The sequence below is a fragment of the Pundamilia nyererei genome, unplaced genomic scaffold (genome assembly GCF_000239375.1).
Source record: "Pundamilia nyererei isolate P.nyererei 1_Seehausen unplaced genomic scaffold, PunNye1.0 scaffold00098, whole genome shotgun sequence".
Lineage (NCBI taxonomy): Eukaryota > Metazoa > Chordata > Actinopteri > Cichliformes > Cichlidae > Pundamilia > Pundamilia nyererei.
In genome coordinates, this window is record NW_005187499.1 from 614,860 (window position 1) to 626,116 (window position 11,257).

An 11,257-nucleotide genomic window follows, 5' to 3' on the forward strand; every position below is an offset into this window, starting at 1 on the left:
AAAAAAAAAAAAAAATTAAAACCATTGGTGAGAAAACTCATAATGCAACCTCCCCTCTCAGGCCTGTACTGACTACAGGGTCAGAGTACTGGAGGAAGAGGAGGAAAGGGAGAAGAGGAGAATCAATAAGGACATAAACATAATCTGTGTCAGCTGTGACAGACAGATTCTCTCCCACAGAGAATAAACTCATCTCTTAACAGAGACAGAGGAACACTGCATTGCCTTAGTAGTTATTCCACGCTTGTTTAAAAATACCCCAGAGCTGCCTCATTTAAAGACTTGATTTGAAGTAATCTTAAGTCTGTACAAAAAGCCAAACACACCTATTTCAGTATTGTCTGATTTATGCAGTCCTCTCTGCAGAGGACCGAGTCTTCTCTTTAGGCAGGACTGGCAGGAGGAGCCTTATACTACATGCAGCAACAAAAGGATTCCTCATCCAAATTGTTAAACACAGAGGCGACAACAAGTGACTGCAAATCATAATTGGCACCCACACTATGAGGCAAATGGGGCACGTTGGGCTAAATAATCAAAATTACCCAGTGAGTCAAACAGCTATGCTGTCAAGACAAAAACTGAAGAAAAAGAGGCAAATGTAGAAAGAAAAATATCAAACCTTGACAGTAACGCCACGGACAGCGCTCTGAAAAACAACACTGCAAAAAAAAGATCATGGTCCCCTTAAAGCATAAATGTGTGTAGGTGTAAATGTGCTTTAAAATAAAAAAAGAAGATGACAATTTGAGAGATGGTAGCGACATCGGTTGGTCCTCTGTTGGGTCTTAGTTGTAACAAAGTACATGTAGTGAAAGGCAAATGGAGGAGGGCGGTCTCTAGGACAGTTCCATCAGTTGATTGGCCATTAGCGCCGCCTTTCTCGTGGTTCGCTGCGGCTGCGTGAGCGTCGGCCTCCGCCCGCCCCGCTGCCCCCGGGCCTACGGTAGCCATCCCTGCGTTTGTCGTTCTCCCTTTCCCTCTCTCTCTCCCTCTCCCTGTCTCTATCTCGACCTCTGTCTCTCTCTCTGTCCTTGTCTTTCTCACCCTCACTGCGTTCTGTTGTGCCTCCTCCAGTTTTCACCCTCTCCTTGCGCTCCTCTTCCCTTTTTTTCTCCTCCTCTTCTTGCTCCTTTCGCCGTTTCTCACGTTCTTTTGCCCGTTCTGCTCTGGCAGCTTCCCGCTGGGCAAACTACAATGAAAATGTAAAAAAAAAAAAACTTAAAAAAAAAAAAACCAAAACCCCCAAAAGGTATGAAGTGGTTTGTTTCATCACCTGTTCATCTGTAAGTGGAAGCCAGTATATGCAAGGAGCAGCTTTAGTCTTGCGGAACAAGTCATCAAGCAGCTTTGCAGGGGGATCCTCGGCTATTTTCTCTGACAGAGAATACACACAACATTAGACAAGAGAACAGGCCTCTGGCAGCGGACCCGGTACACTGAGTCTAAATCCATGTCTTACCTTTCTTCTCCTTGCTCTTTCCCCTCTCCTTGCGTCGCCTCTCTCTTGATCGCGACCTTCGAGGACCTCCCTCCTTCTCTTCTCCGTGTTTTCCAAACTCTCTAACCTTGTCGCGATCCCACTCCCGCTCTGCTCGAGCTCGCTCCCTGCGTTCCATTTCGCGTTCCCGTTCAGCCCACTGATCTCGCTCAGGAAGGAGAGAGGGCAGGCCCGATGTTCGACCACGGCCGGAGCCAGGACCATGTTCCTCTGCTCCAGGTTTGTCACCTGCACCCAAACCTTTGTGGAAGTCCAACTACAGGACAGAGACATGTTCAGATTACAGATAGCCAAACATTTAACACTTATGGAGGGGGAAAAAAACTCAAAACAAAAATATTCTTACTTCATCCTGCTGGCAGAAGTCAACAGTGAGAACTTTTGGGTTGCTCTGTGGCCATTTCACGCCATGAAGAGCTGCTCGTGTGGCGACTGCCTCCTCTACACTTGAATACTAGACACGGAAAGTATAGTGGGGGACCCGTGAGAGAGAGAAAATACTTCCAATGTCTAAAAGCAGTCTGAGCTGCAGATATATAACTCAATGCTTTTAATAACTTACAGTGACATAGCAGTGGGACTTGATTTTGTCAATCCAGAAGCCCTCCTCCACCAGACTGCCAGTTCTGCTGAGCAGTTCCTTAAGCTGTCCCAGAGTGAATGGCCTCACCTGAACAGTGTCACAGACTCCATTACAACATGAATAAAGTGCAACTACTAACAATTTACACACTGCAAACAAGATAAACACAGTGGAACAATTAAATAAAAACACATGCAATAAGAAGTCAGCAAGATTACAAGAGGAAAAACTGAAACCTTTCCATACAATTATTTTTTTAACTTAATTGTTTTGATTTATTAGAAATTAACTGGGTCTATGACAGTAGAAGACAATATATTGTGGAAGTTTTATACCTCAACAAAAAAAATAAAATAAAAAAATAAAATCAACCCCAAAAGAAAGAAAACAAAAATCCATGTCCTATAGCTCATATTTTAGAAATTTGAGCCCAACATGGGTTTGTTCATGGGTCCTATTCTCTCACCAGGTTGCAGATGTGAACAATAGTGGAGACTTTTCCGCGAGGTGGTGAGGGCTGCTTGGCCGTGCGAACAGGGTCATCAATTGTGATGGAAACACTTGTTTTCTGCTGGCTGATGGAGCGACGAATGAGGGTGTCGCTGGGGGTCACTAGAATGAAAAGCAGTGAGCAAAGTGTCTCCATTACATCACTGTCTTTGTAGTTCTTATAATAGAACATATTTTCCTTTACCGAGGCAAGAGATCTGAGTGTCTAATAATTAAACTATTTGAATTGCTACACCCAAGATGGCATGCCAGAAATCAGCACCGACTGAAAATAGTTGTTTGAATCCATATAAAGAATCATTCAAGTCTTTCTGTCAGCCTTTCTATTATGCACCCATTTGGCTTTCTTAAACATAAGGTAATATGAAAATTAGATTTCCGGAATACATTAATTAATTCTGATGAATTTACTTCTGCAGAGAAGCAATCTTACGGTGGATATCTTACCAGTGTTGATTTCTACATCATGGCTGGTATGTGTTGGTGAATGAGTTTCAACAGCTACAGGAATAGAGGTATCCATCTGCTCTTCATGAGCCTTTGTCCTTTCTTGGTCTACCTGTAGATCATCTTCCTCTGCCTCCTCTTGCCTGCTCCTCTTTGCTTCTCTTTGCCCATTCTCCTGGCTTTCTGAATGCACCACCTTAAATACAAGATATCACACCAAGCAATCATCAACTGAGAGATAACCTCGAACAATCTTAAAGAGCACTTTACACTTAATGAAAGTGAAGATACTAGAGTCAGGTTAATCAGTAGTTAAACACTAACAACAGTAACCTGTGTAACTGTGCGTCTAATCTGAAGGTCCTGATCAGAGCGCTCCCTGTCTTCATCATCAGCCCCAGAGAGGACAGCTTCCTCTGGATGCAAGTCAACTACTGCTTCCTGTCCTAGACATGGCCTGATGTCTGGGATCAGAGACTACAGGCAAAGCGTGAGGAAACAACATGGTTAAGCTTTCTACGAGACAGTGTTTACAATGCATCTGTGAGAATTACTGTTAACTACAATGTAAAACAAATTATGCTTTGCTGCAAATACCTTGAGTGAGTCAGTGGTGATGCTGATGGAAGGTTTCTTAGCAGTAACAGCTGTGCTGGAGCCCCACCTCCTCTTGCGACCAGCCACTGTCCCAGACTCCTGTTCACCCTCTGCACTGCTGGTGCCCGGGGATGATTTACTGCCTGGGAAGTAATGGAATCAATACAATGCTCGACGTTTATGCAACACATCAACTGGAAATATATACAGACAATGGTCTTTTGAATGATTACTGAATTATATATTCTGTTGAATAACCAAATTTAAGAATTTTTTAACGCTGCTGTGTTCTCAAACCTTAGTGTATCAATGCTGCACCTCCCATATCAAAAATATTTGTAAACTAGATTAATACAAATATGAGGAGAAAAAGCCACAATATCAACATGAATAATCAAATGTTAGTAAAGAATGGAACAAGGTGAAAGGTTGTACTCACTGCTAAGAGAGATCTTACGAGCTGAGAAGGCCTTTGATTTCTGAAACACAAGAAGATAGAAACAACCCGACATACATGGGAGAGGTGAGACGCCGACACCATGGAATGAGACAAATGGTCAAGTTGAAGAAAATGTGGAATAAAAACAAGAAGCGGGTAAAGAGAACTGAAAACAACACCTCGCCTTAAAACTCGTTGTTTATTGATGGCAAGCTATGTTGCGTTTGTTTATGTTTATGATGTGTTCTCCTAACTTTTGAAGCTCTACACCTGTAGATTTTTGAAAACATTTCTTACTTTTAAAGATTGAACTTCTCAAACTTGAACTTTCTAAAAAAAAAAAAACCAAAAAAACAAAAAACAAAAAACAAGGACCTAGTGGAAACTGTAATGTTTCAATTTAAGCACTAAAATGTTTTGTTTTTTTAAATGTTTGTAGACAAACTCCAACTAGTTCAACAAAACTAATATTTAACTACTTTAGTCAGCTAAAAGTAAACTAAGACACAAGATCACCAAATAGGGGTTTAGAAATATTTTTGTTAAACTGCAGGAGGCACAATTAAAAATCCAAAGCTCATTCTCCATCAGTGATTAAAAAGAATATAAATTAATATTAAACACATTCAAAATAAGCTATGAAATACAGCACTGAGTAAACATCTACTTATTCCCTGACACCTGATCCTTACTGTTTTGGATATGGCCCAATCACGACTGCATGTACTGTATTTAGGGAACAAAGGTCCAATCAATGGTGGCTGGATGAAAATCTGAAATCTTGCTGGCTGGTAGGTTGGGCTCAATAGTTCATTTGGGTTTGGGCTTTCAAATGTTCTTGGCCAAAGCAGTCGTCTTCAGATGTTAGTCCTTTTAAAGATGTGGCAGACTTTTATACTGGCAGAAGAGAGTGATCAGTCCACTTAAATTGAGACCAGATAATGAATGCTGTCAACAGTCACTGTGCAACAACTCCATAAGTTTGACTTAAAAGTTCTGCTGTATTTAAGAAGCAGTCACATAGTAGCAAAACTCTGGCAACAAATGGCAAGTCCTTTTTCAGGAGAAAACATTCCCAGCCTCTTGCAGTCCAGATATTTGCTTTAAGCTATCTGAAAAAGTATCCAAGCAGCAGATCTCTCTTCCAACAGATACACAAAAAATCGAAATGTCCTTCATACCATTCTCCAGGTCATAATCCACAATGCCCACTTTCTTTGATCGTTATGAGATAAAAAAAAAAATGTCTTTGATAATAATAATTAAAAAAAAAAGAAACTTCTTTAAACTTGTTCACAGCAGCCTTGAACTTGGCTTAAGTGAGCAAGCTTCTTTCCTCATGCTCTCGATGTAGACTTTAAGGGTGTGGGCTAGATTGGTAAAAATCAGGCTGCAAGATGTGGGCAACATTGACTAGCCAACCCCCTTTTTAAAACTTCTGGTCCAATTAATAGTTTCTGTCAGCCATATCGGTGAAAATGAGGCAGACTTTGTTGCCAGGGGTGTCCCTCTGTAGTGCAGACTTTGGGGCTTATCTGTGGTCAACTCTGGATTCTTGGGGACAGTGGAACAGGTGCAGCAGTAGCAGTAGTGCCAGAGGTAGTACGCAGGTACCAATAGGGGCAATGGAAGAAGCATGAGCACCTTTATAACAAAGGAATCATTTGGGGTTTAAACATCAGCCACAGTGAGAAAACACCCTTGCTGTTTGTTCCTATGACAGTACCCAAGGTTAACATACTACCAAGTTTGAAAATGGCCCATTAAACCTTCTAATGACCCTTTCTTGTTGTTTAAAAACAAAACAAAAATCTAAATACTTACAGTAAAATGTAACATGTTTAAAAACTAGGAATAATTCAAAAAGTGCACTAAAAAATCTAACTGTTATGGATGCCTGTGACTAATTGACTAGACGTTTAAACACGGCTGCCAGTTAAATGTATTATTATGTTATTACTATACAACAGCAGTTGCCATTTCAAAGATGCTGCTGGCCACTCATGTTGCCTGCAGCGCTAACACCAGCTATGCCTCCGTCTCTCTACCTATCTCTGTGGAGGAAAGTAACGAGCGAGGGGGGAAAGTAAACAGATGACAGCCGAGACAGCGAACCATCGCTGTTCTTCAGCACTGTTTAAAAATAAATAAATATCGTTTGTGTCAGAATAAACTGGAACTAAACCCCCGAGTAATCACACTGCACTGTGGTGCAGGACATTGTTACAGTTCATACTATAGTTCATATAGTTCCACAAACACACATGCAATACTTTTTGGGCCAATGTTGAAATTTGTCGATCAATTTGTGTCCAGTTTTTAATATAGTCAGAGTTTTCTGTCTTTTCAAGTAGATGAATAGCTAAGCTTTCTCTCTTGTTTAAACAACTAGTAAATTAGTCACGAGGAACATCCCTAAAAACTGCATCTCCCCTGCAAAGTACTTAATTAATGAAAGCCTTCAGAACTGAAATGATTTGGGATTCTCCAGGTGCCTTACCTCCTCACTGGTTTCTTGAAATTTCTCTGGATCTGCCATGGTAGTCTCCTTCATCTGCCTGCATATTGTTAAAAATAAATACACATCAAAGAAAAGACGTAAAAAAGAAAAAAAGATCATCAGTATGAAGAAAGAAAACTCACTCATAAGATGTTAAAAATATTAAATTAATAGCTTAACACAAGCAATCAAAACACTATGTAAATGTTTAACAAAAACAAAACATGTCAAATCTAAAGTATTAAAAATATTCCTAGCAATAGGAACAAAAGAATTAAAATCAGAAACTTAATTGATTCCTAAATTAAAACTGATTTAAAATGGATATGCCTTTGTAAATATTGCCAGTAGCTGGGCAGTGCATGCAAAATTAATACTTTAGTCCTTTAAATGTCATTACACTGCAATCATAATTCAAAAATTCACGTTTTCTCAAACACGTGTCAAGGAACCACAACACAGCATAAAAACGCGTTAAAATCTCAGCAAGTGGACCCACTCCAATGTAATGCACAAACAGCAACCAGCAGATGCTAAAATTACTGCGCCTTCACCGCATCACACGTTGGTGACCACATCAAATGCGCTGCTATCGTCCCCCTCAGGGTAAAAGAACTGAGCCAAAGCGAGAAAAATAAAACAGAAATTAAACGCAGTTACCACACTCCTTATTTAGCCAAGCTGCGCCCGTCCAGATCCGACACGCACCACAGCTACACGGTACCTGACGAATGAGCGTACGCCTCACGTCGTCACACCATCCTCGTGAAAGCACACGCGAACAAGTCCACTCATTGCTACTGAAATCAACTTGGGGAACTTCACACCACTGAGACCACGCCGTGCTCGCTCCACACGCAGCACAGACTGCGACTGCCGTTAAAACGACTGCGTCGCAACGAACCGCTTCTCTTCCCTCCCTGCTGTCTTCCTCTCTCCGAACACTACTCCTCTGTGAATACGTCCATGACCGCAGCGGCTGTCAACCGGAACCTGCAGCGGACAAAGTGTCGCCTGCTGTCTAGCTGAGCCGCGGTGTGGAGAGCCAAAGGCCGGCATAGGCTGCTAAACCCGCCGACTGAGCACAGCCATGTTGCAACGAATAAAGAAAAAAAGATCTTGTATTAAAAAAAAGAAAAAGGACCCACATCTTTTCTAGCACGCCGGATTTAAGGTAGTCTCATCAATCGCCTGATGGGAAATTCAATGCCCAGCCTTTTTTCTTACACCGTTTTTATCAGGTCTTCATTATAATGACATCATGGAAGCGTTAAAGTGAACACATCAGTATGTCATTACACAAAACAATGTCCACGGAACTGGCTTTTTTTCACGTGCTTTTTCCACAATATGTAAATAGTGATGTGCAAAATAATTACTCCACTCTTACCATTGAGGAGTTGTTGTTTTTTTTAAGTTGAAATATTTATGAAATAATGAGATTTTAAAAAAGAAGAAAAGAAAAAAGCTTTCGGTCATTTCACTAGCTTTGCGCCTAAAGGACAGTTTAAGCACAATAAAGCTACATTATATTTTATAGGAGAAACAACCTGAAATCTTACTATGATGATCGTAGGCCTCTCTTTTACACTGATCATCCATCTTGATGAAACTTACAATAAAAACTGCCTAGAGTACTAGCATTAACATCTTACTTACTTCTTACTTAATTTAGTAATTACATTATAGTTACAATTATGTCGTTGTTATGTTAAAAAATATTCTTTAGTTATCTGCATGCTGCAATAGAAAGAAAAATGCATATCTGTAAATAAGAGTTAATCAAAGACTGATGCTAATAAGTAAGTGATTATGCATAATCTGTAAATCGAAAAAGTTTGGAACCACCAGGTCTCTTCCTAGAGCTGGCCACCCAGCCGATCTGAGCAATTAGGGTAAAAGGGTCTTAGTCAGGAAGGTGACCAAGAACCCGATGGTCACTCTGTGTTGCTCCAGTGTTGCTCTGTTGAGAGAGGAGAACTTTCCAGTAGGACACCCATTTCAGCACCACTCCAGCAATTAGACAGAAGCCACTCCTCAGTAAAAGGCACAAACGGCCCACCTAGAGTTTGTCAAAAGGCACCCGAAGGACTCTCAGACCACGAGAAACAAAATTCTCTGGTCTGATGAAAAAAAAAAGCCAAGCCTCTTGTGTGTGGAGGAAACCAAGCATGACTCATCAACTGGCCACTACCATCCCTACAGTGAAGCATGGTGGTGGCAACATCATGCTGTTGGGATGTTTTTTGACACCTTGGACCTTGTCAGGGTCAAGGAATGATGAACGCAGCAATGCACAAAGACATCCTTCATAACCTGCTCCAGAGCATTCTGTACATCTGATTAATCTTCAGATTCATCACATTCATCTTTCAACTGGACAACGACTCCAAGAATACAGCCAAGATAACCACACAGTGGCTTTGTGACCGCTCTAAATGTCCTTGAATGGCCCACCCAGACCCAGACTTGAACCTGCTTGTACATCTCTGGAAAGATCTGAAAAACGTCTGTGCACTGACACGCCCCACCTAATCTGATGGCGCTTTAGAGGATCTGCAAAGAAGAATGAGAGAAACTGCCCAAAAATAGGTGCGGCAAGCTTACTTAAAAAAACCCCAACACAAAACAAAACAAAACTTGACGCTATAATTGCTACCAAACACGCTTAAACAAAATATTGAGCAAAGGCTGTGAATACTTATGTACATGTTAAAAAATGTTATTATTAAATTTGCAAGATTTACAAGCAACCTTTTTTTCCCCACTTTGTCATAATGGGGTATTGTGTGAAAATGAATTTATTCCATGTTGGAATAAGGCTGCATTCTGACAAAATTGGAAACAAGGACCAAGCATCTAGGTGAAGCACTGTCAGTACTTTCCAGATGCACTGGATATACACTGATGTAATAAAGATCAATGAATAACATGACAAATTCACATACATGCCTGTGTTTTTATACATGAGTGAATCGAACTATAGCCTCAGACATGGCAGGTTATTACTAGTAATTTTATTAGTAGTTTTGTATGTTTGGAGTGGTGAATGTGTTGACCTATGTGGAGTTAATCCAGTGTTTTATTACAATTTGTTTTGTTTTTTAAATTTTTTTAAACATTTTATTTTTAAACCTGCCAAAAACATGTTTCTATCATTTTGTTTTTGTATTTTTTTTTGTAATAAGAAGAGACATCTTAAAAGGTCCTTAAGAAGAAGGTAAAACAAAAGGGTAAAGCAAGCACTGGAATGTGAAAAAGGTTTCCTACCCAATGTTGCTCATCTATCATATTGTTTTTCTAGGATGCTTTTCATTTGTATTTGTGGATTTTGGGACAAACTGTGTTACTTGACACTTTTGACATACAAAAACAGGCAGCAATTTCCACTACAGACTCCAGTCTGATTTTACTCCAGTGCCACCGGAGGGGCTGAAGATCAAGGCTATTCACAAATTTGGTTTTGTCCCTAGTTTAGATTTAAGAACCTTAACTGACATAACATATCATGGGAGATGAAACTTCTTTGCCATTGTTATCCATTGTTTGTTTTTTCAGAAAGTGGAAAACCTCTACACAGCAATGTAATCAATTCATGTTTCAAGAAATGTTTATTTTGACTGTATTGACAATTAAGGAACTATCAGTCCAAATTTTCCAGTTCTGAGAATTATAATGCCATCACTTCAGGTACAGAGAACATCATACATGAAATAAATACAACTCCTATATTTATTTATAAATAAAATGATAAATGGCTTCAGGACCAAAATACATTTTTTAAATTTTATATTTGTTATTCACCTAATTAGCTGCACTAGTCTCATTTCAGCTTACTGTGGGCATCAGCCTGACGCCTACGGCTGTCATTTACTGTCCCACTAGCTTCTTCTTTCCAGCTCTTTACTCTAAGTGCATCTACTGTCACACGGGCACATGTGGAATGGAGCTGAAGAGACTGGTGAAATGAAAACTATTAACCTAGCTGACAACAACACTTTCTAAAGTAAAAATAAAATATATCTTTCCAACCAGTTTTAAACTGAATATAAAGAGGGGGAGGGAGAGAGACCCCCTAAACAACTGAGCCTTTGCTGTAGCTCTTCAATTAGCAGCGAGTGCATTAGTGTTTGGTGTGTTGTGTGGTATACAGAGCAACAAAGCTAATTTGAACAGACTGGCCCACCGTCCACCTAACAGGGCCAAACTGGCAAATCCCCACTCATGATGCAGAAGAGGTCAAATAGTTACTGAGCATTGTTAACAGCCTCTATACTTGCATGTTAATAAGAGCACAAATACACTGATCCCAGTGAGTAAATCTGACACACAAACAAAGTATAAGATATGTTTCAGAAAACTGGGACTGAAAACCAGACCTTTGTTTGTCCTTTTCCTCCTCGTCCTCACTGTCTGTTCTCTTCCCATGTTTTTCTTCTCCAGTCGGTGCTTTGGAAAACTGTGCCTGGGAATTTTAAAGGGCAGGGAATAAGATGAAGAGCAGACAGTGTGGTTCATTTATGGCGAATCTGTTTTATTATCAAAGACCTGCCCATTCTGACACAGATATTGTGACAAGGTGAATCTTCTGGGGAACTTATTCTAAGCAACTTACCACGTTGTGACTGTCTCCATCTGCAGTTGTGTTAGCCTTCTCTGCAGACGTCTCTCTTTTGCAGG

The 11,257-nt window shown here is 40.3% G+C and overlaps 1 protein-coding gene across 1 annotated transcript in view; it reads right to left on the reverse strand.

Annotated features, from left to right (window-relative positions):
• Positions 1–21: 21 nt before the first annotated feature.
• acin1a (apoptotic chromatin condensation inducer 1a) overlaps positions 22–11,257 on the reverse strand; it is an 18,797-nt gene continuing 7,561 nt past the window's right edge. Inside the window, exons 6-18 of the mRNA XM_005740215.2 lie at positions 11,193–11,249; positions 10,957–11,042; positions 6,578–6,635; positions 4,078–4,117; positions 3,639–3,781; positions 3,375–3,518; positions 3,042–3,237; positions 2,551–2,696; positions 2,064–2,171; positions 1,848–1,955; positions 1,463–1,757; positions 1,277–1,377; positions 22–1,192 (exon numbers count right to left, since the gene is read on the reverse strand). Coding sequence (XP_005740272.2) covers positions 869–1,192; positions 1,277–1,377; positions 1,463–1,757; positions 1,848–1,955; positions 2,064–2,171; positions 2,551–2,696; positions 3,042–3,237; positions 3,375–3,518; positions 3,639–3,781; positions 4,078–4,117; positions 6,578–6,635; positions 10,957–11,042; positions 11,193–11,249 — 1,806 coding nt within the window. The 3' untranslated portion in view covers positions 22–868. The remainder of the gene's footprint in view (positions 1,193–1,276; positions 1,378–1,462; positions 1,758–1,847; positions 1,956–2,063; positions 2,172–2,550; positions 2,697–3,041; positions 3,238–3,374; positions 3,519–3,638; positions 3,782–4,077; positions 4,118–6,577; positions 6,636–10,956; positions 11,043–11,192; positions 11,250–11,257) is intronic.